Raw genomic sequence first — 25,445 nt, forward strand, 5'->3', positions numbered from 1 at the left:
GCGCGGGCAAAGACAACTAAGACCGCAGTGGTTCATCTCGCTCTGACTCGCACAAATTCAATGCTGTGGACTAGCGAGTGATACCATGCCACCCCCATCGTAGTTAAGCCAAGTACGAAGAAGCGAGCTTGTATATAACGCCAAGTTCCAATTCCAGAGATTCCGACAAATTCGCGAGAATATATAAACCAGTGCTTCCCTCCTAGACAAAGCTTGGTTCTTTTTTTTTCTTTCGTTCTTTCTACTTTCTACCCACATGTACAATAAATTGAACACCAACAGCTTCTCACCTCGCAACGCTCCTGCTGCAGTATCAAAGGACTGCTCTACTTTCATTTCAGCGCAGAAACCAATCATCCGGAATGTCACACCACAGTGGGTTACTTGCCTGATCATGGTTGTATACCGGTTGACCTTTTACAAGGCATCTCCGACGTCTAACAAAGTTCGAAGCACTACTTTGTCAGTTTGAGGGCGAAGACATACATCACGAGGACACGGCTATGGAGTTCAGCCATTTGTACCTAAGGGCACAGGAGTACTACAGGTCTCTCGATTATTCACACCAGCTGAAGTTGATGGGTATGTTCGAGAGGAGTTCTTGCTTTGTCAGGTCCTAGTTACAACAATACGGACAAGCCGAAGTGGCTAGTCACCAGAACCAGGGGTTATCTGCCCGAACATGGCTCTCGGCACTAAAATTACGCTCTGATAGCTGAAGGCGTCATCATGAGTGGCGGACCTACTGAATACATCGCTATGCTTCTTGACCCGGCGCGATCACTTCATAGTGAGAGTAACCCTGGTAGACCACCTAGCGTCAATACACAATAGCGGCGACAAATACAACGAGACTGTAAAAGGTAGTCGTGTGGTGTACAAGCGGAAATTGTCATAAGCAGCGATTGTAAGTAGCAGATACATATTACTGTTCCCGCCTACATAGTCAATGAGCAAGTGAGAAAGGAGAGACGTCAGATGGATGGGGCTTTTGCAGATCGGTTGCTCCACAATCGGGGGGTTCTCCGCCAAGCCGGGTTCGGGTTTCCGGCCATATGTCCATATTTGACACGGCCAATAATTTGGACTCCACGTATTATAACCAGAGCAAAACGAACGAGACGAAAGAAGATACTCCGGGCACTGCAAAGATACGAGAAGACACGGAGGTCAGATGATTTGTCCACACCTGGGCGCACCAAACCACCATGCCTCTCGTTCGCGGCCAATGGTTTCTGGACCCTTCTTCCTTAGGGAAAGTCGGGTAGTGGATACCGAGGACGGGCCGAGCCGTCCTCGGAGTCGCCCACCGTTGATATGGAGGCCGCTGGTGCATCACGACCCACAAGGGGATATCGTGTTGTAGTGTTCGAGTGGCTTGTCCAGGATGTGAAGGCTAGTCGTCGATGGCTGATGATTGGTCACAGAGGTTTGTAAAGTGGCATGGTCTTGCTGTTCTATGCAAATAGATGACGTACCAGCTATTCGATGTATTCCTACAGGAAACTGTTTAAGTCTAAGCACCCGCTCAAAAGCCGTTCTTCTTCGCCGTGTGAGTAGACTATTATCGCCATCAAAGATTGGTTGGATAATAGTCGCAACTCGACTGGTGTGCTATATTACCGTCTTTCCTGATCGATTTGTAATCGGCAAAGCACCGCCAGCAAAACTCGGTCTTGCATTTGTGACACGTCATATGATCGCCCCCGCCCGTCTTCTCAATACGCCAACCGCATCCTCGTCCAGGACACGGCCTGCTCGTCTGTTTGACTTTCTCCACACTGGCCGCCTCCTCCATCGCTCTTCGGCTCGAGCGTGCACTACTATCATATTCCGCACATGTCATACCATCGTGCCACAAGACGCTGTGCTTAAGGCAGGATCGAGTTCCACATTGGACGCACCGGAATATTGGGTCGGAACCAGCATGCAGCTGTCCAGAGCGGCATCCGGGCGCGACGCACCAATGGAACTCGGGATCCTTGGAAAGAGCGGAACGGAGAACCTGGTCTTCATATCTCTCGTATACCCCGTGGGCCGCAAATGCCTTGATGTCGCTTTCACTCAATCCCTCTCTACATTCCGGGCACGTAAGGCCGTCGTGGCCACTGTTCTCCAGCCGTGATGCTATCCAAGAAGCGATACACGCACGGCAAGTCTGGTTCACGTGGCGGCACTTGCCAGTGATGGTGGATGGGATGGAGGCTCTTGGGACGTCATTGGCGCAAATCGCACAAGTCAACGTCGCATCCACTGGTCTGGGGCCAGGTATGATAGGGGATCGGGCGACCTGTTTCTGATGACGCGTCTCTGGTCCTGTCGCACCCGATCTCGTCATTACCACAGGAGGCCCAGATGGCTGATCATGCCGCGCCAGCAGCGAGCCCTTACCAGCATTTACGGTGAGCGTCCTTGGCTTCGCCTCTACAAGTGGCCGCGACTTGGTCACCGCTAGATTCACCTTTGCGGATGTTGCAGTCCCATATGCCAACATCCCCTCTACTTGTTTCGCCGGAGCGAGAGAGAGAGATGAGCCATGCCCCTTCGAGCTGTGGAGTGGTATCATGCCGACATGGAAAGATCCTGTGGTTTTCTGTCGTTGGGGTTCCCATCCAGATAGGAAGTTTTGAGCTTGGCATCCATGGCGCCAGCACAGCAGATTTTGGACAGCCTCTTTGAAAACAGGACTGGCCTCTGGGCTGCTGGGTGCCATGAAGGAGAGTCGTTGAAGGGATGTCGATGCCGACATGAGCTTTTCCGTGCTTAGAGGATTGCGGCAGGGCTCGCCCGACTGGCAACGGCCAATACATGTCTTCTTCACCTGGTGCTTGTCGAGCCAATGCGCAATCTTGTGAGCGAGATTGTTGTGCGGTGGCAACCGTGGCTTGCTGGCTTCGGCCATATTGATGGGCTGAGAAGCATTGGGGCTGGTAGTAGAGTATAGAGGGGATAGACGGAGGGCCCTCTGGTTTTGGCAAGCACGGGGAATGTAAAAGAAATAGACGATGGTAGAAAAGCTTCCAGCACGAGGGGCTATGGGCCTTTTAACCCAGATTCCGCCACTCTTTTGAATGAAAAACCTAATTCATCCTTCGAAAACTTCGGTGCTAGTAACGCCATTCCGTACTACACCATCATGTACGGCGGGGGCGTCGCTCAGGCGGCTTGCGGGTCGGTTGCGGATTTTCTCTGCTATCAGAGGGGCTACCCTTTGCATTGTATCTGCTCAATATTGGACGAAGCAAGAACGGAATGAAACGGCAGCAAGGGAAGCAGCAGTGGACCACAACCGCGCGAGAGCAACTTTCCGGGTTGTGTCGAACAAAAGATTGAATGTTGTAGTCGGGGGAGAACGGTGACAGTGGGTCAGATTCACGGGAACAGTGGGAGTTGGCATCTATTTGGAGCAGATTTGAAATACGAGGCGGGCCATGATATAAATAAACAATAAAAGCATCGTACTACCTATAAGCCAAGACCTCGAAGTACATACCTCGACCTACCAATCGCGAATCTCAAGCTGATAGAAAGAAGGGCCCAGGCGATACAGAATAAGATATATCAAACTGGCAGGGCAGATCGCAAACCTGCAGCACGTACAAATCTCGAAGAGCCAGCATGGAAGAAGAAGAAGACAGTATACAGAGTACGTGACAGAAACCGCACGGTCTTGATTGGTAGCATACAGAAAATGAAGCTCCAACCCTTGGAAGGAAAATTGGCACTTGTCACAATAGGTGCACCGAAGGAATCAACGGCTGAAGCAACGACTGCATGGAATGCTTTGTCCCTCGGCTCATGTGCCAAAAAGGTATGGATGTTGGAGGGAGGTGGAAGAAGCGGGTTAAGGGGGTGGCTGCTCTCAGCCACAGGCTACAGCGGCTGTGCTACGTGGGGCTGTGCCGCAAACTTAGAATGCAACGCTCGGCGTATTCCTTCCACGAAAGCTTAAGACTGGCACTTCCAAGGAAAGGTCCATTCGCGGGAAGCTCTCGCATCGAAGGCGAGTCACAGGCCGGGTCTACCATGGGGGCCTCCAGGAACAGTGATGCTGGGGTCAACCCACTTTGTTGATCACTGTTGAGAACCTCGAGACACAAGGCGAGGGTGCCACCTGCCGACGCCCCGTAGATGATCATCCTACTCTTGTCGAACTCGTCGCCTTTGTTCTCGTAAGCCCATAGGACAGCATCGTAACAGTCCCACACGAGTTAAGGCTACACATGTACGAAGGCTTTCGCTAGCTGACTAAATGTAGAAACCAGCAGCCGTGGCTCTAGTGATTTCCTAGACAGCCCAGGCAGCCTCAAGGACTTCATCATTTCTAACTCGGCCTCGGACGAGAGTAATTTGGCTCTGTCCGAGCAGCACAGTCCCTCAACTGATGGAGAGGGTCAGTCCAGCACGTCGAGGTCCCCCCCCACTCTCGAAGCGGTCGCCCTCCGACATTGGACATCTTTACAAGCTACTTGCCACTCTACATAAAGCACTTTCCCAGGTTCAGAAATCGGTGGGGATTTTGGAAACACTAGTGTTACAGCAGGCAGCGTCGCCAAGTTCGGCGGCGGAGCAGATCAACTGAAGAGATACGAAAGCGAGATACAATGGATACACCAATGGCGGATATTTGAAAAGTCATCGTGGAAGAACCTCGAGGACTTGTCACACATTTTATTTTACCTTACTGTTACTTTCTGTGCTTCATACTTTGGCCTTCGTCTAGACAACGGGTTCCATCTCCTGCCAGCGCACACCCCGCAGGCCAGTACTCAGCTCACTCCTTATTCTAAATCACACCCCGACCGCTGGGTTCTCCAACATCCCAGCCATTTCTTCACATGTTATACGCACCCATTTGCGGGTCATGGCATTATACCCGCTGAACCTCTCCGACTTTTCGTTCCACATAAGCGTTACGGGGTACCCATAGCCGCCTGGCCTCACAACCACCGACAGGAAAGGCAGGCCTGCCAGCACATAGGTCGAAAGATCCTCCCTGCTCCATGTTTCCTGCCCATCCTTTTCACACCATAATACACGTCGTCGATCCCAGTGGACGTGTTGGTCTTCCGGCTTAATCCTGGAGATGACCTCGACGAGGCGGACACGTTGTCTAGATCCAGCCGGACAGCCTTTTGCACGTTTGCATGGCCTTAGGCTATCGGTTTGCTTTGTCTTCCGCTTTCGACATGGGATTCTTGAAAGTCCCGCTTCAGGTAGTTCTGAGGCGGCCTCCTCCATTGGCATTGGTACAGCAGGATCTGCGGGGGACCATGCGCGTTGCTCTCGCGGAAGGGATGCTTCGGGGGCGGCTGAATCCTCGGGGCCATCCTGCGCGGGGAGATGGCTTTTCACCGGGCCGGCTCCGCCCGATGGGCTGTATGGTGATGCAGGGCTAAGGGAACGAGCTTGTGCTGTACCGTCATTCGCCGTTCCATCATGCTCACACCCAACCTTCACGAGCTCATCCCAAACCTTCCGCCACTTGTCGCCACATTCTGCGGGATGTTGTTCCAAGATGTGTAGTATTTCGCCCAATATCGAGCCCCCAAAATTGCTTCCATCCAGGCATTCAGATGGTAATGGTGTTTTAGGGGAAACGGCCTCGCTGTAGGAAAAGTCCGCTGCCTGATCCTCTGTCCACGGGAGGAGAGTAGAATTGATACTCCCACAGTCTAGCCATTCAAGCTCGAGTGACAGACCAGGATAGGAGAAGTCGAAGCAGGAGGCATATTGGCCTGCCTCTAGCCGATACGCTTGATCGTTTGTCTGAGGCAATGTCATGGTGGGTAGGGCGTGTGCGTCATCAGCAGTGTTAATGGTGATGTTCTCGGCGGTGCTTATCGTCGTGGGGTCTTGTGGTGGAGAAAGTGAAGAAAGAAAGAAAGGAAAGAAGGATTCTATCTGATGAAGGGTGGACGGATTTATATGGTGTCTGGATATGCCGGGCAGGTCGATCATCGAGTGCTGCCGAGGATTGCGGGAATTCACATCCGACTGTGAGGCAGTTTCCTGTTGGTCGACTTGGAAGCCTGCTTCTGGTTGCAACCATCCATCGTCTTTCTCCCATGGAGGCCTCCCTCGATATCTTGTGTCGTTCAATGTATGGCGTAGCATGACTAGGTATTGTCAGCCTCTGATCTATATGAATACTGCTGTGGGTGGCCAGATCAGTGCCGTTCAACTCTTATGAGGCCGAAATACAAGGCGATATAAAGCGTCTGAGGCTGCTATCTACCATTCATGCCTCGGTCATCCGAAAGAGGAGACGACTGTCTTGAACACGCGTTGGCTCGGAGAATGTGGCAGCGTTGGTGGCGCCGTGCTCGGACACGGCCAACTCCCAGCGCTGTCGTATGAAGTTATGACGTACTGGCGGTGCGTAGGTAGCATTCCTCTTCTACGCTACTACCGCAGCAGGACCTAGAAAGCACTTTCATGCCCAGCAACACGGAAGAAGTCGGGATCATCTCTTTCCCCACGAGGAGTCTCGCTGTGGGATTGTCGGTCGAGAAGCCAAGATACGTACTCAATGCGGGAAGCAACAGACGAGACGTGGCGTGACTCCTAATAAGATCTAACCGAACATCCCAAACATCCCAAACACATCGAAGCCTTACACGTCGTGTATGTTTAGAGCACTTAAGATGATTCTGGCATAGTGTGGTAGGTGTGTGACGCATGGGCAGGTATGGCGCAGTGCACGCCCAGTACCAGGTTGGCTTCCCGACGGCTTAAAGGATCACTGGCAGGAAAATAGCAGTCGTTCGTCATGCCGGATTCGTCGGATGGAACTGGGCAGAATCGCCACGGCCGACTGCAGCAATGCAGATGCGATTTCCCATCTATCAGTGTGCTTCCAGGCACCATCGCCCGCCCCCAGCGCGTGCCTCGACCTAGAGCGGTCAGGATCTTCGGAAGTCTGGTCCAATACAAGTACGACACCCCGAAGCTCTCATCGGTTCTGCTACACCCTTCTGCCTCCCCACCTCTCCAACACTACCCAGCTGCAAACAGCTCGCAGCCGCGATGAGCCTTCTCTACGACCTGCGCTTCGTGCCCTCCGGCCTGAGTGTACTGGCCACGCTTCTCCGCGCGTTCGGCGTCCTGTCCACACAGAGACGAGCAACGCAACCGCTGAAGGCCTGCCAGCTGCTCCGTGTGAAGTTCCGCCTCGAACTGTTGCTGCTTTCGGTCGGCCAGATCGTCCTGTCCCTCACGGTCGTGCTCCTTTTTGCTACGCTTACCGTTGCCGTCGACACCACCATCTGGACCGTGTATCTGCTTGGTTCTATCGTAGCAGTCAGCATGACGAGTCAGGTACCTGAGCCGAATGGTAGAGAGAAACATCGATGCTGACGCTTCTAGTGCCTCTGGATGAGCAGTGTCTGGCCGTCGTCCTGTGGACCTTTCTATCTGCTTCGGCTCGCTGTAGGTTTGCCGATGACTCTGGGCTCCTTCATGGGGGGCGTCATCATCGCAGGCCCCCATCCCCGTCGCGGAAGCACCATCTTTCTGGTAGCTGCCGCCGCGTTGAGCGTATGGATGGCATGTGAATGGGCGATGGTTCTCAGCAAAAGCATGGGGCGAAAGGCTTTGTCCTCGTGGAGTTGTTTGCTGTGTCGCTGATGGCTGCAGCCGGTGCTCTGGGCATGACGTATGCCACTTCATGGCGCCTGGTTCCTGTACGTAGGCTCTACATGTTACTGGTAAGTGGCCCATCTTCTGTGAATCTCTAGGGGACTACTCTGACGGGCTAGGTTACCTCGGTGGGCTATGCTGTAGAAGACCTTCTGGCTGCGATTTGGGCAATCTGGTATCCGAATGACAGCGATGAATGACCTGGCAAGCTAGGGACTCGATTACATTGACCTGATCCGTATGGGTTATAGCAAGGTGTTGGCGACCATCTGGTCCTCGGTGACGGGTTGAGAGACGCTGCTTAGGACAGGGCACCATGGCCTTGGGCCTGTGCATCAATCTACCCTGTTTCTCATATTCCAGCCGCCGGGCCATAATTCTAATTCCGAGCGTTTATCGCAGAACTCTCATATCGAAAAGAATCGCGCTATCTAAGCTACAGCCGTCATTTTATACGGCTGGCAGAGTACGGCCACGGACGTGCACCTAGTTTCGTAGCTCGAATACAATTCACCCAGGTCCAATCGGGCTTGGTTACCTTTTCCGTGCAGTCCATGGTCAAGTTGATAGAGCCATACGCATGAAAGCGAGTACTGCGCCAAAGTGAGCATAACGCTTCAGGGATCCCTGAGGGTTACTTACGGCCACTGGGGGTCTTCGTCGCTACAGACCCATGTTTGCTCGATGTTGAGCGTACCACGGAGGCTCTTGAACTCGAAAATAGTCTGGGTGGTTGTGGCCTCTGGTTCCTCAGAGCACGCAAGGGGCGTGGCACCATGGAAATGGCCGAACGGCTGGCTACTCGATGCACTACACTGCGATTCGTAGGCCAAGGCTGGATTCGACAGGTGGAAGCTGACATTTCCCCTTGTGTCCTGGTGCAACGGCATCGAGAGGGGATACATCGCTTGGTACTGGAAGTGCTTGATTTCCCAAGCAAAGTGGCCCAGGGCCGCGGCCTCGCGACCGCTGCGATCCGCCTGGCTACGCATGGGCGAAGTAGCGGCCGACAGTGCAGTCCAGGCGGCAATGACGTGCTGCATGGCGGTCAATTGACAGTGAAACAAAGCTTGAGTGCACGTGCGCGACGGTGAAGCACGCGTTGCGAGCTACGTCGTCGAAGGCTGAGGCAGCTGTTCCATTACGATCCGGCCTGCCAGCCTCCTTGGGCAAATCTATAAGAACGTGGCTTGCGGCCCTCGGCGGAGAGGGGCAAGCCACCGAAGGCGGAGTGGGGAGACACAAGGGAGACAATAGAGGCTCCTTTGCAAAATAGGGTATGGCGCCTTTGGCCATATAGATGTCTTAGCTGACTCTCTATGGTGTCCTACGAACAGCTTATGGTCAAACTGCCTGCAGCTTGGTCTCACTTTTGTTTAGTGCGGTAGTGCTTCCGCCTCTGGATGTCATTCCTGGCCCAGACACACAAGCCGTTCAATTGACCAAGTTTTGATGTGGGAAAGAAGTCCAGTACTGGTATAGGAAAACAGAGTATTGGTCTAGATCCTGCTCCGACTCCCAGGTTGGACATTCGTAGCCGACCTACTTTATAGAGTAGTAGAGAGATCCACTTCTGCTGTCGTAGTGGCCTATCACCGCACCCATGTCATGATCCGATCGGCCCTCGCTGATGGTGGGCCGCTGCTGATCTTCCTGCCATACGACTACAGAGCCGTCTCGTTCGTACACCCAGAGCAAGCTCTCGTCCGGCCCATCTACCGACCAGCGGTTCCGATTTTCCGCTACCACGCCATGGAATACAGCGTTAGGCGTTTGTAGAGTGTAGAGCGCCCGCGCTACGATTAGATCTAATGGCCAATGTGATCGTACTTCCGAGACTTTCCAAGCGGACGTTTGCGTTGCCATGTATGCACTGCAATCCCATGCAATACATACGCAACAAGAGCTCATCAACGCCCTCGGAAAGAAGACGACTGTTGCAGGCCGGGTTGCGCCACTGCCGGCAACATATGAATTGTCACCCTACGACGGTACCATTTCAGCCCACAGATGCTCGTCGGTGCACGCATGGCAGTCGATTCCCGTTGTTCCCCGGATCAGCCCACTGATGGTGTTGGCGGAGTCGGCCGTGATGGAAAGCCGCGAGGGAATTCCTGGCAAGCGAGAGGCGAGCCAGGCCTTGTATGGAGAGGACAAACGACAGAGATATGCATGACCACTGCAGCACTTGGAGATCTCGACAAGCTACCAGTGCTAGCCTAGTACGGAGACGCTCTACATAGTATGGGAAGAAACCGTAGGACCTGCCGTAGAATTGTTGGTAGAAGATCGAAAATGAAAGTTTACTACTGGATTGAAGGATTGTTGCGATTGTGACCATTGCATGGAAGCTATTCGGCTCACGCGCCAAAAGAGCATGGATATTGGACGATAGAAGAAGCGGGTTAAGGGGGTGGCTGGTGTCAGCCACGGGAGAAGGTGGCTATGCTACGTAGGGCGGGCTTCCAGTTCAATTGCAGTCAGTGCTCGAAACAGCAATAAATGCCATAATCAACTCATCTGGCATAACGACGTAATTTAGGACGCAAGAAAAAGACAATTCTTCTATCGCGCTGGCAACGCGCCGCATACGCCGACGACCGACGACCGACAACATGAGTCGAAATCCGACACAGCATGGCGGCGAGCACAACAGGAGCGGGGACAAGCTCGCGACTTGAGCAAGGCAGCATGACGACAATTAAGAGACGATAGCATAGCGGCCACGGTCCTTATTCACTGCTTCGAATGACCATCGAGCCCGAAGCACGCCGGCACAGAGTGACTCCTTGAGGCCAACGGGGCTACCCAGTCCTTACGAGACCAGCGTGATAGACATTGCCACGACCGACCTGCGTGCATCGCGCGATAGACGCATCCCACCGACGAGTGCCACCCGACAGCCGAGCACCACTACGTGATTCATAGAGACCCGAGTCAACGAGACAACAAAAGGCCAGCGCATTGGCAGAGGAGTGGAGCACCAGCAGTCGACATACAATGCCAGGAGGCAACACGGTTCTGCGCCAAGGTGTCGTAGTGTTTGCGAATGGCCCAATTCGCCCCAATACTCCCTGTCTCAAGCCTTATACCTCATCGAAAAAGGTGTCGCCCAAGGGATTGGCGTCGGCCACGGAGACGAATCGCTCAAACAGGGCTTTCACCTGCGACAACCAACCCGTGACCCGCTGAGTCTGTTGCAGGAACCTGTACTCGATGTCAGTTGATGGTCTGCGCCGGACTGAACACACGGTGACTTGCAGCTGTTCGACTTTCTGTGTGCTGTTCGGGCACCTGTGGTCAGACGTATACCTCGTTGCGACGGCGGTGAAGCCCTACAAAGTCGTGAATCTGGCGAGATGTGGGCGTGCGTGAGTAGAAGAGCTATGCCGTACGAGGGCGAAGGTAGACTTACTTTTCGTTGTGGTGGGCCAGCTCGGACTGAACGGCGTTGAACTTTTCCAGCAGCTCATTCACCTTGTGCAGCAGTTCTTGGGTGTCGCCCGACGTTCTTCGTTTTCAGTACAACGCGCGGACTGGATGTGGAGGGACCTACGGTAGCGGAGAGCTGAAAGGGCTCGACTCGAGGCCTTCTTGGTCGAAGAAGTTAGGAACGTCTGGAAAGGACAGTGGTTGTTGGCTCGGAAGCTGGAGCTGCGTTGCAGAAGGAGCAACAGTCTTGGGCGCAGACGCAGGTGCGGGTGCAGATGCGTGCGCGGTGGTGGCGTGGCCTGCTGATGGTCGGCCCTGCCGTGGCTGGCGCGGACGCTGCGCACCGTATCGCTGCGAAGGGAGCATGTCGGCGTGGATGGAAGTGACGGATGAATAGAGGAAGTTACAAGTGAAGGAGAGCAAGGTGGACGAAGGATAATGGAATATGCAACTCACTGAGCCTTGACCCCAAAACTGGTATTTCTGTGGCCCAACTCGTGCGGTGCTGTAATGAAGCAGCAAGCATGGATGCGAGCCCAGCACAGTTTGGTGGCTAGGCTGTCAGGCGCGGAGTTAGGCTTTCCAGTTGGAAGTACTGATCCATAGCCACACTTATGGGCAGAGGCTAAGTTCTGGACGAAGTACGACTTGTGAGGGCAAGAGCCGATTAGCAGCATCCGACTCGGAGCAGACGTGGCGGAGGGTCGAAGTGAGCCTGCACCGAAAGCGGCCGACAGCATGTGATTTCGGATCTTTGGCCTATTCGTGAGCAAGCAGCTCATCTGCAGCTGCCGTCAGTCCGGACTCTACGTGTGGGACGTACCACCGTGTTTTGGTGTGGATTCTGGCTCAGGGCAATTCGGCGTCCTACGGTCCTCCATTCGAGAGCCAGATCAACAGAACGAGGTCGGCCGGGGCTAGGATCAAGTTCTGGATTGGCTGCTCCCCACCCCCGAACTGCTCCAGCACCGCTTCCGCCCTCACGCGTGAACTTACTATCTTCTGCCTTCTCCCCCTTGGTCGCTCGCTCGCTCGCTTCTCATTCTATCAACAGCAACGACGATGATAACAATAAAGCAGACGAATAATGCCAAGGAGGTCTTCCTTCTTCATTCCCGCCTTCCTCCATACATAGAGCGTCCCGTCCATTTCCGATCTTGACGGGGCACATCTGTCCCTTGCTAATTGCTGCATCATAAATAACCTCATCACTTGCTCGTCTCGAATCATTACTTCTCCGTGTCAGAATCAACACCCATCTTGTCTCCCCCGGCGCTGCTAGCCGTCGCGGTCGTTCTCCCCTGTTCTGTAGGATCTAGAGCAGGACTGGCCTTGTCGCCATCCCCATGGGGGCTTCACTCGTCCGAATCATCAGTAGCCACACGGATCGTCTTCTCGTCCGACTTTCCAGGCGTTGAGGCGCCGACGCTTTCTTTGGGAGGCGGGTTTGGCGTGGTGGGTACGACTTGTGCCGTGGCGAAGCGCGTCTGGCAAATGATCAGGGGAGCGGTGGGGCTCGACTGTCGTGCGGGCATCGAGCCCGTCTCTGAATGCATTATTTGGGCCTCATAATTTCTACAGAGTCGAACGTGCACAGGCGTTTCATTGACGCTGGAGGGCCTCATCCCGAAATCGAGAAGTAGAGTACGTCGTAAGCGAAGTCATATAGGATTGGGGCGCAGTGCGACCGATCTGGTTCAGCAGGTGGTATAGGGCGAAAGGTCACTGGCTCTATGGAGTGGATCATGAATTGGTTGAAAAGCAAAATGAAGACGCAAAAGGCACCATTGGTACGGTACGGTGGTAGGACGCGTGAGTTGTGCGTTATTGAAATGTGTTTAATAAGCATACGATAAGCTACCGCCAAAGTCAGTCGTCGGGTGCCGTCAGACACGGCTGGTCTAGGCATTTCCTACCAACACAGCCATACTTTTGCATTGTGGCTCAAGTGCATAGCCACCCCCTTGGCCCGCTTTACTTGGCTGCAGAGGAATGTGGTGAACCATATCTCTACCAGCTACCGGCGCCAAATTTTACAGAAGAGATGTGTCTCGCCTTCTACTCGTCGTAATTCCACGGGTTCAGTGGTGACGGAATTTAAAATTTCCACAATACTTCTGACTGAAAGGCGAAAGTATCAGTACAGTCGCCTAATACATAAGGTCCAGTCTTTCTCTCCACTGCTCTAGTTACGTCAAGCTTAAACATTCCAATATGTAAAACTTGATCTTTAGAAGCTCTTGATGGACTCTCTTAACCCTCGTCTTACTACGGAAACACATCAAAGGATGTGCAATTGTCCGATTGCGAATCCGAACCGGTCATTGATAACCAAAGGAATAATGCTCCCTCGATGACGAAGACATTAATCAGCGAGTCGCTCCAAGATTTGTGCGGGATTTTACTTGCTTCAAAATCGCTGGCGCGAAAGGCAGGCAGCCTTTAATACGTTATTGTTCGTAAAGTTTAGAATCCAAGGGACCTGGCCTTCTATTCCTGAAACATGAGAGCAAGTGAGGTCTTTTTAGGCCATGGTACTATAGAACAGTACAATACATATGGGGCCTTGGAAGCTCGCATCTTTCATTTATGTAGAAATTAATCTTCAGAAGCTCTTGATATACTCTCCACCCTCTGCTTACCACGGGCACATATTAACGGCTATGCGATGGTGCGATTGAAAAGCTTACTCTGAACCAGAGGGAAATAGCTCCTTCGATTACGAAAACGTTATCTAGCGAGTCGCCTCCGAGACTTGTACGACGGCCTGTGTCTTCACTCACGAGCACAGGATGTCTCAGCCCCTTGCAACGCCACAAAGAAGAAGGATGTGTGTGCAGACGACAACAAAGACCCTACAATAACACGGGTGTTATTTCCGCCATGGGCTACTCCCGCAGCATCATCCCAAGAAACATCTATGGGAAACTAGTAAGCATTTGGGCGTAACCGAAGAGAACAGCAAGACAAAGTTCCCTGTACGTTTCGCCGCGGCCTTTCCCACCAACTCCGGCGACTACCATCGCTTGGCTGGCTTGCCTGAGCACATCGGCCAGCTTGTGCTCGGCGACAGGATCGTGATTTTACCTAAAGAACACTGAGAAGCTCTAGAGCCGACTGGCTGCTACGTATCTTCGGTAGTCTGTGCTGCAGCATATTCCAGGGCCGCCAGCGTCAAATGCTCTGGGCCAGCATCAATACTACCGAGCCCGCAGTCTAGACGAAGGTAGTCGGGGCTCCGCCTCCCAATGGGCGACTCAGAAGCAGCAACGAAAAGGCTGTTTCAGTCTTTCCGTTGGGCGACTTGCGTGCAGCTGTTCATTTGTATGTAATACTCTCTTCGTGGACCAGTACCCTCATCATACAGTACTGTATCCACTTAGCAAGAACATCCAGTTAGTCCAAGGTGGAGTGCGGTGATAAGTAGACGACCAATGTAGACGATTCCGGCTTTGAGTACTGCTTTATGCTATTAAGGAATGTAAACATTCAGTTAGTAAAGACATCAATTGGTAATAAAAACCACATGCAACAGGAAGGCAGGAAAGCGCGTGCAAGAGCGAACGATGCACCATCCCCATATATTCTTACCAGACTCTTAACTTTGTTAGCCAACCATTCGACTGTATCTGCCAATTCTCTAACGTATTGGTAAATGTAGGCGACGCATTCCAATCTGACCGCACGCGGACCAGTGGCCTGCAGAGTGCTTAGTATAGTGTCCGCGACGGCCAGCTCTTTCTTCAGCCAGAGGACATTGTCGCGGAGCTCCGCGAAGATCGAGGCTGGGGTCGGGAATTGTATCTCATAGTGGTGGTGGAAGAAATGAGAAAGCTGGAGAACTAATAGAGAAAAGAACAGCATGATGGAGAGTATTATAGTGCGCTGAGCCTCTTACTAAGCTAAGAGAGGCCCTTACGAGTCATCTTTCTTACCTACCAATGGCTCTGATATAGCGCGGGTATGTGTATGACGATTAGCCAGGTGTCCGTAGTGCACATGCAGTACAAAATTGGCTTCCAAAATTGGCGAAGGCGAGGCCATCCAGAAGCGGTAAATGGGAGACTTCCAAGAGTTATAGAGAACACTGAACTACGAGTTTTGGCGCTGAAGAGAAAGAAAGCGTATGTACTCACGTTCCAGGGACCGTATATGGAAGCATACACCTTAGGGCGGGAATAGGTATAGGATGATCAGCAGGGAAGCACCAACCATTCGTTATGCCGGCCTGATGCGGTTGAATCTGCCGGAATCGCCACGGCCGCAGCAAGGCAGAAACAGTTTCTTATCTATCAATGTATCCATGTATTAATTTGCTTCCCCAGCACCATGCCCAGTCCACAATGCAGGCCTATTCCTAGCTAGCCGCCAGCGTGGTCCGTAGAGCCGGTCCAATATAAATACGGCAGCTCGAACCTTTTGTCACTCATTCCGGGCTGAGTGTACTGGTCACACTCCTACGCGCGTTCGGTAATAATGAACTTGAGCACAGCCAATATGGAGCTAGAAACACAGGACAGCCAACCAATATTTCGTCAATATCACAAAACCTATGGAGTAAGCTTTGTATTGCCCATCCCCAAGAGTGTGGTTAACGGGGTTGATGAAGAAAAGACTAAACGACTGATTGCGCAGTTGGAGAAACTTTCGAAAGGATCTCCAGCGAAAGACATCCTTAAGCAATACGAGTCGCAAGCCTCTGACACCAGTATCGAGCTCGAGGAGCGAAGTTTCAGTCAAGGCGAGACAGGAGCTGTTAGCTTCAACCTAGAACCATTCCAGTTGCATGTTGGGTTTGGTACCTCCTCAGGCGAAGTGGACGAAGCTATCGAGACACGACTTGCTTTGGAGAATAGCCACGAAGATCCTATGCTTCCTATGACACGGATGCAATCAAACTGCGGGTCTGAAAGTTTGCGACTGTCGCCAAAGCCAGTTACCAAGCGTTGCCACTCACGAAGCATACACTCTGCCGAAGCTGCTCATGATCCCCGGGCAAGCGTTGTAGAGAATGTAGCCCAGAACTCGGATTCAGACTCAGATTGGATAAACACCTTCCGGTATCGTCGTCTAGCAAAGCGCAGACAACAACAAGCCGCTGCATCATTGCGACGCATCATTCTTCCTCGGCCCACTGCCAGAGGCCAAGAGTCTACTAAGGCTCCGGCCAATCGTGCAAAGGCCAAGATACAAAATTATGCGAGTAAGCTCCAAGAACAAGCCTATGCCAACTCTATGGTCAATGACAAGAGGAGATGGGCGTCTGAAATTGTTCAGGATAGCCTGAGCAAGAGCGAAAGTGGGAACACCAATGACGGATTAGCGGGTGAGAATCAGACGCTCCGAACCGATGCCCACAATCCTTCCAGGCATACAGATCCACCAACAGCAACTCCGATCGCACTCCCTAGCACGGAGGATAGTAGCGGGAGCAACGCGAGGATCTATGGGACAGCTCCGACTCGCGCGTCGCCGGCACCCAGACGACAAAGCCCGACCGACGGGTCAATAAGAGCCTCATTAAGGCATAGGAAACAACAACAAATAGAGGATCAAGACCCGATGGCAAATTTGGGGAACGACCTGCTGCCTGCGGGTGACGGTACGGGAAAGACTACTGGTATAAGGACACAGCGTAGCTCTACATCTTCCCGTGAGTTGACCGACGAGCGAACGCGCAGTTTGAGGTCGGCCCAATCTACCAAAAGACCTCTCGGAGGTGCCTCTGCCCCTTCGGACCTCTTCAAAGGCATGGTTTTTGCTCTATCCTTCAACTCTCAGGACGAAGCCAGGAAGGAGTTCACCGAGTCCCTCATCCGACGAGCGAGTGGAAAGATACTTGTATCTGGTTTCGACGAATTGTTTGAGCCTGCCTGTCTTGGCTTCCCACAGAAGCCATTTTCATCCACTGGGGCAAGGAGCCTAGCCTTGAAGCCTGATTTTCAAGCTGCTGGCTTTACGGCATTGATAGCCGACAGCCACTCTCGCAAGGCCAAGTATTTGCAGGCCCTAGCATTAGGACTGCCTTGTCTATCTGCCAAGTGGATCTCCACATGCATTGCTAGAGGAAAGGTCATAGACTGGACCTCATACATGCTTTGTGCTGGCTCCAGCAGAGTACTCGGTGGCGCAATTCGTTCTCGTAACGTACCTATCTACGAAGCTAGTAGCAAAACGCTTCTGAAAACCTTGGGAGAGAGGCCAGCGTTTCTGCGGGACATGCTCATCCTTGCTGTTCTTGAAAAGTGCAGTGAGAGAGAGCATATGCCATATTTCGTTCTACTGCAGATGTTAGGGGCTACTATAGTCGACACAAGCAGTGTTAAAGAGACCAAGGCAATCATGGAAGGCAGCACTCAGGCGTTCGACTTCGTCTACATCACAGGCCAGGTCACCAGTGCTGAACAGAGCAGACCGAGCACAAAAAACGACCCACTACAGGGAATCAGGACACTCACAAACGAGTCGCTCGTACAGAGTATCATACTGGGGAGGCTTGTAGAAGTGGATGAGATGGAAGGGTGGTGATACGTGGAAGTCGCAATCTAATCCCTGTCCCCATGTGACATAAGCTACGACCGATACAGAACGGTCTGGCCTTCGCGTTTGGGATCCGATGAGGAAATACAATCTCGCAGCTGGAGGAATGTCGCTCTAGTAGGCTTCGAAACTAGCCGTATATTTTAACAAACCGACGGCTTCATAGGAGCTGGTTTTCCAGCTTGATCTTTGTTTACTGTCTAAGTTCTAGCCTCACTGTACGAGGACATCGCGTTGATCATACACATCTGCCATTTCTCGATCACTCGTTCTCTTACTTGTTAGTGGGGGGTGAAAGAGTGTATTGTCAAATGCCTTGGCCCTCCACTCCGAAGCCCGACAACAGGCAAGGTCTTTGTAGACCGGATAGGAGTGGAGGACGTAGCCATAGAAGAGCCTAGATACATCTGGAGTTTATAGACTCGTAGAAATGCGGAGAGGTATCCCCCAACATCCAAGAAGCGCGAGCCAAAGCGAGGCATGTTTTACGTACAGGAGCCTGAATAATTGGAGGCTGGGGATCTGCTTACATAGTATGTGGTGGAACCGTATGATCTACTGCAAACCTGCCATAGAATGGTTGGTAGAATATCGAAACGAAGGTTCACGACCTACATTGGCGACTGATTGCGACTGTGACCACTGCATGAAGCTAATGTTCAACTCATGTGCTATGAGTGTGTGGATGTGTAAGGTTAAAAGAAGCGGGTTAAGGGGTGGCTGCTTTCGTCAGCCACAGAGCAAAGCGGCTGTGCCATGTTGGGGCATCCCGTTCCATTGCAGGCCGAGCTCCAAGCGGCAACAGCCCCAGCGAACGTCTACCGCAGCAGCTACGAAAATGGCCACTTCGGGTACGTTATTGTATTTGATGCTGGTATCACTTGGGGTACCACGAGACCTATATTTTAGATCATCCGCATCTCTCAGCTGTGGGAGTGATTCAATCGATCTTTCGTGAAGCTGCCGACGAATTAAAGACCGCTTTGCTAAGTGAGGGTCATCCGACACAGGTTCGGTTACTGCCGTGGTATTGACAGACCCAAAGACTGCTAAATTTGCCGATTCATGTGAATCTCCGCCGTCCTCCATCCACCGGACGCATGGCTGTGTCTTTTCCACGAGTATGGCGTCGACTTGGACTAAAGAATGCAACGCAGACGTGTACTTCCAAGAAGGAGGGGGTCATCAGGTTCCGAGCGCGGAGGCCGGTTGCATTGACTCTATGGACTAAGATTGTAGTCTAGGGAGGAGAAGAGAAGGAGAAATTAAGCTATCGTGGGCTGGTTGAACTAATTCGTTCCAGTGTAGACGGCGGTGTGGCTTTCAGTTGTGTCTCGTGTCGGCAATTGCCGTTGTCTAGGCCCTCGCTCGTAGTGTTAACTTGATAGAAGTCGAGATATTGTCTTTGCTCGAATGGCGGCTACGCGACACGGACGATGACCTCTTCTGCGCTCAGATGCAAACCGGGTGCCCCATAGAACAACAATACATGCGTTTTAAGGTGTAGGAGGATCAAGAGATGACTGGTTGCCTGCGCAGTTTACTGTAGTAGAATGGGAACACAGCTATACAATTACTTCAGGAGGAAACTTTGACATGGCCATGGCTAGTGGAGCCCATGGCAAGCAAACAACCAGCTCTCACAAATTATATTGGGAAGCATGGATACACAACGAAGGGGATGACGTGGGCAGAACAGAGCGAATGTGCTCTGGGAGTGGTACTCACGCCAAGCGCCATGCTGAGAATGCCAAGCTCTATGACCGCGCAATCAGAACTGTCGATATATAGCTATCTGCATATGAAGCATAAATTGAAACAGAGTTGTATCCACTATCACAAATCTTAAATGAAAGGAGCAACAGCAATTACCAAACACAATTTCCGACAGGAAGGTGTTAGTAAGGGTTCAAGATTAGATTTGAGCCTGAGGGGAGAACGATGACGACTGAATTCTTCGAATTCCACCTTTGACTCTTGAAAAATGTGTCCCAGCAAAGACTTCCACCAAACCACAGGCGAAAACGTAACACGGCATAAGGACTAATACCACGGCCAGAACAGATGTTGATACAACAGCAGGATGCAACACAACTTCAAATAATGTGCCACTCCGCCTCGTAGATTGCCCCAGTCACCTGTATGCGGGCAAACTCAAGCAGCGTCGATTCTAGGTCTGTCTTCCAACACTCTGGCCCTGGCTGGGCTGCTACTGCCCTGATGCGGACAAGTAGCTCGGCAGCTTGGAACGCCACCAATTGGGTGTAATCGTAGGGTCTTGCCTTGTCTGAGTGATCTTCCTTCAGCATCTCGAGCACCTCTTGGCCCATGACATCTTGTACAAAGACTGAGACCATTTTGACCGTAGTATTCGCCAATCTGACGAACCACAGGCGACGCTCGCTGTATTCTTCCTTGCAACGGTCAAGAGTGCCAGGCTTCTCAAATCTGCCATTGCGGGTAATGACCATACACCCGTCACTACACTCGCAGATGGTGATTTCTGCCGTACAGTCTGCGGCCTCTGTCACGGTTATAGCCGTATCGTGCGTCGGAACTTGAAATTTGCCATTCCTTATCATATCCCGTACCTCCAGCGCATCCTTTGTCTTTGGGTCATGGTGCGATGTGCTGTATTTGCGCATTCTCTTGGTTACTGCAACGATATGCATGTGGAAGTGGGAAACGCTTTGATCTGGAAACAGGTGCAGGCCAAATTTGAAGTCTTTGACCTCAATATGATGTATTTTGCTCTCCAACTCTTCATAGTGTTTCAAGGCAAAAGGGCTGGAGGCCGTCCTGGAGCTGAGACGGCTCAAGGGGCTCTCCCCTGCCACGGCGCGACGGCTTTTCACGTCTACGGTGGCGCCGGTGGTGGACTACGCGTCGAAAGTCTGGATGCACGAATGCAGGTACAGGGCAGCGGGACCCGTCCACCGCATCCAAAGGATAGGGGCTCAGGCGATCGTGGGAACATTCATGACGGTGGCTACGAGCGTAGCGGAAGCAGAGGCCCACATTGCCGCGGTCCAAGACCGGTTTTGGCGGAGGGCGATCAAAATGTGGACGGACATCCACACCCTCCCAATGACCAACCCCCTTCGCAGCAGGACGGTGCGCATACGGAAGTTCCGGAGATACCACCGGTCACCATTCTATCAAGTAGCGGATCTGCTCAAAGACATACCGATGGAAGAGCTGGAAGCCATCGAACCGTTTGCACTAGCCCCGTGGGAGAGCCGGATGACGATCGCGGATGAGTCGGAAGCGGAATCTAGCGTCGAGCGTACAGACTGGGCAGTGCGCATTGCAGTGAGCAGCTCAGCCAGGAACGGGCTAGTGGGCTTTGGAGCAGCCATCGAAATATGGAATTCGGTTCGAGGGGACTGCCTGCACTTGGCCCGCGCCATTACACTCAGTGAAAGAACAGAGCAGAACCCGTACACGGGAGAGCTAGCCGCCATAGCCGACACCCTACGTTCGTTGCCGAAGCTTCGGTACCGCAAGATCCTGCTCGTGACGAGGAACAAAGCAGAGGCTCTCACACCGAGGAAGCCACGCCAACAGTCTGGGCAACGACACTCGAAGCATACGCATTCTTGCAGCGGAAAGCGCCAGACGTTCCCCCGGAGGACGCAACAGAAGATGTCTTGGACGGCGTGGCGGCCAGATTCGATATTCATCGCCTCGTTCGCCTAGTCGTACGCAACTGGGTCCGAGAACAAGGGAAGGAAAGCGAACGGATCACTAAGACGGTGGCTACACTAGCACGGAGGCTTCCTTGGCCGACGCATGCGAATCGAAAGCTGTGGAGTACTTACTTGCCCCATGCGCAGGCGATTCTGGAGTTCAAGGACCAATGTACAGAGAACAAGAATCTACTACCTCTACAGCATAGTGTTGCGGAAGGCTATTATCTGCTGGGCAAATACTCGGAGGCGGAGGAGATGCATCGGGAGACACTGGCGCTGAGGGAGACTGGACTGGACTGGATGTATTATCGCCGTATTGGGACAGTGTCCCACCTCCCGAGGGGCATCTGGCGTGCGAGAGTCTACCTACATATACACGAGATATCCCGCATATCGAGCCTACTGGCAATCCCTTGGTCAAACCGTCTCCGTGACTCCTCCGTGCGAGTTCGTTCTCGGCGCTCGTCCCGTTTTAGTAGCTACTGCTTCATGTAAAGTGTCTCCTATTACTTATCGGGGGTGGGCATGCGTCTTCATAATATTTTGTTAATGTTACGAAGAGCTGAAACGCTTCCGGACTGTGTATTAGCCGCTGCCAGTATTCTTGTGGGGTTTTCGGGTCGGGGTCGAACTTCGGCCATCGAGCCTGGTGTCGTCTCGTTTTCCGACAGTGTACTAAGTGTTCTGGCGTTCGTAGCATTCGGCACGCGCATCGGTCGTTCTGTAGGTGCCGGAACTTCTTGTGATACCAGTCAAAGTCTCCATGTCCTGATCGGAGCGCGAGGAGGCTGTGGAGTGTCCGTCTAGGGAGGTCCAGCTCCTTTGGCGCCTTGAGCGTGGCTTCGGTGAATTCGAGTTCCCGGTAGCGCTTGCAGCCTTGGGAGGCCTCGTCCCACCACTTCGTAAACTGTTCCTGGATGGTCGTCCTTCGGTACCTCCCTACGCCCGCGTACGTGGCCTGGGCAGAGCGGCTTGGTGGAAGCGCCGCCCCTTCTTTCGCGAGCCTGTCGGCCTCCTCGTTCCCTTGGATCCCCTCGTGGCCCGGCACCCAGCGAACGCGGACGTCGGCTATGGTTGCTAGCTCCTGGAAGGCGAGGAAGGCCTCTTGCGAGCTCTCTGGCGCATTCCCCGTGAGACTCTGAATGACCGACGTATTATCGAGGCAGACGTGGATTGTCGTGCCTGGGTCCGTTCGATAGGCTCGGAGTAGACCCTGCCATGCCCCGACAGCCTCTCCGTCAAAGACCTCCGCCAGCCCTAGTCGGCCCTTTCCCTGAGCTACTTTCCGTCCTTTCCTGTACAGGGCGAAACCCCAGCCCACTGACTCATCAGGTCCTTTCGACCCATCCGAGAAAACGATGAGGTGGGTGTCGGGAAGCGTTGACTGCCACGCTGCGAACTCCTTCGCCGCTGTCTTCTTGTCTTTCTGCGGCTCCTGCTTCAGCGCATATCTTTTCGGAAGGTACTGCGGCCTCGGGAAGCTGGGCAGGAGTCTGGCCGCTCTCTGGAGCCTGGTCCGCGCGGGCTGTAGAGAGCCGTAGCCGCGGCCCGGTGGATAGGGCCGCAGCGCCGTCCGCGCGGTCAGCATGTGGTCCTTGTCCGTCGACTGGAGCCGCTGTCCGAAGCGATAATACGCTGTCTCTAGTGCAATTCGTGCCGTTGGGACACCCGCATCTCTGTATAGTGTGGCTATTGGTGTCGTCTTCCATACAGGCAACACAGCCCGGATCGCCTCCCGCAGGACCCTGTCTATTTCATCCATGTGCGCCTCTTGGCGGGTCGACACCTCCAAGCCCAGCTGCCGGCTCGCTGTTCGCCGGGCCTTCGTCCGCCCCTCGTACCACGCCTCAGCCCCGTACGTGAGGATGGGGAGGACGCAGGTGAATATGGTCTTCCGGAGAGCTCTTGGTGGGGGGCCTCGCTGGGTAGTTGCTAGGCTCCGAAGGTGCTGGACGACGATCCGTGCTTGTGCCGCCCTCTTCTTCACGTGTTCCGTAAACCGAAGCTTCGAGTCAAACCAGACGCCGAGCCATCGTACGGGCTGGTCCGCGGCGTGCACAGTAAGCCCATGACCCCGTGCCGTGACGCTAGGGAGATTCCCCGGGTTCTTTGCGCGTGTGAAGTGGAGGAGCTCGCTCTTCTCCGGGTCGATCGTGACTTTGTTTTCTTTGCCCCAGTCCAGGACGTCGTTCAGGTCGGTCTCTAGCTGTCGTGCGTTATCTCGGAGGGACTTGCTTGCTCGGTAGAAGCAGATATCGTCCGCGTATCCAAACCGGTGTCTTGTGTCCTCGAGCAGAATGTCGGCAATGTAGAGAAGAAAGAGAACGGGGGAGGCGGGGGATCCTTGCGGCAGGCCGCATTGGATCGTCTGTGGTGCTGTTGTGACGTCCTCGAGTCGGATTCGCGCTTGCCTTTCTTCCATAAAGGAGCCCACAAACTTCACCAGCTGGGTGGCCCAGCCCTGCTGTCTCATCCGGAGCATAAGCCGTTTCTTGAGGGTTGCGTCGAATGCGCCCTTCACGTCCACGGTAAGAATCGAGGCCGTGCCCCTGTTCTCTAGGGAATGCTCGATCTCATGTGTCAAGCAGGCGAGGAGGTCCGAGGCAGCTCGTGTTGGCAGGGCGCCCGCCTGTTGTGGGCTGACCACCTTGTATACGAGCGTGATGTTTGCTATCCTTCTCGCGACGAGCCTCTCGAGGCCTTTCCCGAGGCAGGAGAGAAGGGCGATCGGTCGCCAGGAGCGAGGGTTCGAGAGGTCTTTCTTGTTCGGCTTCCGCAGCATCACAACCTCGGCTGTGCGGAACGGACGTGGGTGGTGTCCTATCCTCAGGCAGGCCTGGAAGAGAGATCGTACCGGTTCTTCGATGGCATACCAGCACGCTTTCAGTAGCCGCACCGAGATGCCGTCGGCTCCTGGGGAGGTGCTCTTGACCGCGATCGTGGCAGCTGTGAGTTCTTCTCTGGAGATGTAGGTATCCCAGGGGAGGACGCGCCGTGGTACCGTTGGGATCTCTAGAGGGTCGTCCTCGAGGTCTTCGGCGTCCGTGAATCGCTCCAGCAGAGTCTTGCGCAGGGCGTGCGCCTTCTCTTCCGTGTCCTCAATCGTCCTGCCGTCGATGACAAGAGGAGGCGCTTGCAGGGCGGGCTGTAGCCTGTGCCATCGAACCACCTCGTACAGGTCTTTGTCAGACTGGATCGAGTCGATTCGCTGTCGCCAGTATTCCCGCTTCTCCTTCCGGACTACCGCGAGGAAGCGTTTTCGTTCTTCTAGGTGCCTCCAGTCCCCTTGGTGGTGTCGTCTTGCTCGTCGGAACGCATCCCGGGCTTCCCGGCAGGCGTCAGTCCACCACGGCGCGTCGTGACCATCTTTCGCTGGCTGTCTCCCGACCGCTTCCAGTGCTCTTCGTAAGAGGCTCAGGATCTCCGTTGTCTGTTGGTCTAACTGGTCCGTCGTCGGTATCGGCGGGAGTGGCGTGAGGCTTTGCACACCCAGTTCGACCGTGCCGGCAAAGGCTGTGAGTTTATGTTCTGGTACCGAGTACCGAAACTGCGTTCCTGATGTGTGGTCGGGCCGAGGGATCAAGATTCGGATTGTTTCGTGGTCTGCTCCTGTCTGAAGTCTCGGGTCCACTTCCGCCGCGGCGAAGGGAATGTTCGAGAAGGCTAAGTCGATGGTCCGTCCCGCTGCGTGTGTCGGGATCCCAATCTCCCCGATGTAGCTGAGTCCGTTATCACCAGCCCAGTCGTGGATCTCGATGCCCCCGTTTCGGGTTTGGGGCACGTCTGGGTCCCAGGCGCTGCACCAGGCGTTAAAGTCCCCTGCGACTACGCAGTGGGGTGGTGGTCGTAGGTCTAAAAGGAGTCGTGTCGCCCGGCTTAGCGGTTCATGTGGGGGGTTTGTATACGTTTATGAAGGTCCAGTGGTCGACCTCGAGCCATAGGAGGTCTCTGGTCTTCCATGGTCGCTTTTGTCTCGTTTTGAGTCTGCTGTCTTTCCTAACATAAGTCATTACTCGGGGTTGGGAGGTGATGCCGTCCCAATTGTCCACCGGGACGTAAGCATTGTAGCCCGGGTGCGAGTTGAATCTGTTCCGGCCGTCGTTCGTGACGGATGGTTCCTGTACGAGGATCACGTCTATG

The 25,445-nt window shown here is 53.6% G+C and overlaps 9 protein-coding genes across 9 annotated transcripts; 2 read left to right on the forward strand and 7 right to left on the reverse strand.

The window, feature by feature from the left end:
* Positions 1-1,250: 1,250 nt before the first annotated feature.
* On the reverse strand, positions 1,251-2,902 carry PG986_014436 (uncharacterized protein; the record flags this gene model as incomplete). Its single annotated transcript, XM_066850658.1, has 3 exons — positions 1,251-1,410; positions 1,479-1,496; positions 1,905-2,902. 3 exons carry the CDS (start codon positions 2,900-2,902, stop codon positions 1,251-1,253), a joined length of 1,176 nt encoding a protein of 391 aa, XP_066692896.1.
* A 1,889-nt stretch (positions 2,903-4,791) lies between these two features.
* On the reverse strand, positions 4,792-5,784 carry PG986_014437 (uncharacterized protein; the record flags this gene model as incomplete). The annotated part of the gene is made up of 1 exon (XM_066850659.1): positions 4,792-5,784. One exon carries the CDS (start codon positions 5,782-5,784, stop codon positions 4,792-4,794), a length of 993 nt encoding a protein of 330 aa, XP_066692897.1.
* A 1,245-nt stretch (positions 5,785-7,029) lies between these two features.
* PG986_014438 (uncharacterized protein) lies at positions 7,030-7,841 on the forward strand (the record flags this gene model as incomplete). Its single annotated transcript, XM_066850660.1, has 4 exons — positions 7,030-7,320; positions 7,369-7,518; positions 7,575-7,709; positions 7,761-7,841. The coding sequence occupies 4 exons, from the start codon at positions 7,030-7,032 to the stop codon at positions 7,839-7,841; spliced, it is 657 nt and encodes a 218-aa protein (XP_066692898.1).
* A 438-nt stretch (positions 7,842-8,279) lies between these two features.
* PG986_014439 (uncharacterized protein) lies at positions 8,280-8,684 on the reverse strand (the record flags this gene model as incomplete). The annotated part of the gene is made up of 1 exon (XM_066850661.1): positions 8,280-8,684. One exon carries the CDS (start codon positions 8,682-8,684, stop codon positions 8,280-8,282), a length of 405 nt encoding a protein of 134 aa, XP_066692899.1.
* Positions 8,685-10,727: 2,043 nt separating this feature from the next.
* PG986_014440 (uncharacterized protein) lies at positions 10,728-11,439 on the reverse strand (the record flags this gene model as incomplete). Its single annotated transcript, XM_066850662.1, has 3 exons — positions 10,728-10,848; positions 11,057-11,152; positions 11,198-11,439. The coding sequence occupies 3 exons, from the start codon at positions 11,437-11,439 to the stop codon at positions 10,728-10,730; spliced, it is 459 nt and encodes a 152-aa protein (XP_066692900.1).
* Positions 11,440-12,428: 989 nt separating this feature from the next.
* On the reverse strand, positions 12,429-12,608 carry PG986_014441 (uncharacterized protein; the record flags this gene model as incomplete). The annotated part of the gene is made up of 1 exon (XM_066850663.1): positions 12,429-12,608. The coding sequence occupies one exon, from the start codon at positions 12,606-12,608 to the stop codon at positions 12,429-12,431; it is 180 nt and encodes a 59-aa protein (XP_066692901.1).
* Positions 12,609-14,289: 1,681 nt separating this feature from the next.
* Positions 14,290-14,937, reverse strand: PG986_014442 (uncharacterized protein; the record flags this gene model as incomplete). Its single annotated transcript, XM_066850664.1, has 3 exons — positions 14,290-14,387; positions 14,464-14,542; positions 14,665-14,937. The coding sequence occupies 3 exons, from the start codon at positions 14,935-14,937 to the stop codon at positions 14,290-14,292; spliced, it is 450 nt and encodes a 149-aa protein (XP_066692902.1).
* A 633-nt stretch (positions 14,938-15,570) lies between these two features.
* On the forward strand, positions 15,571-17,601 carry PG986_014443 (uncharacterized protein; the record flags this gene model as incomplete). Its single annotated transcript, XM_066850665.1, has 1 exon — positions 15,571-17,601. The coding sequence occupies one exon, from the start codon at positions 15,571-15,573 to the stop codon at positions 17,599-17,601; it is 2,031 nt and encodes a 676-aa protein (XP_066692903.1).
* A 2,108-nt stretch (positions 17,602-19,709) lies between these two features.
* On the reverse strand, positions 19,710-20,285 carry PG986_014444 (uncharacterized protein; the record flags this gene model as incomplete). Its single annotated transcript, XM_066850666.1, has 1 exon — positions 19,710-20,285. The coding sequence occupies one exon, from the start codon at positions 20,283-20,285 to the stop codon at positions 19,710-19,712; it is 576 nt and encodes a 191-aa protein (XP_066692904.1).
* Positions 20,286-25,445: the final 5,160 nt, after the last annotated feature.

Source organism: Apiospora aurea, assembly GCF_038362705.1.
Source record: "Apiospora aurea strain CBS 24483 chromosome Unknown utg000010l_segment0_segment0, whole genome shotgun sequence".
In the NCBI taxonomy this organism is placed as follows: Eukaryota; Fungi; Ascomycota; class Sordariomycetes; order Amphisphaeriales; family Apiosporaceae; genus Apiospora; species Apiospora aurea.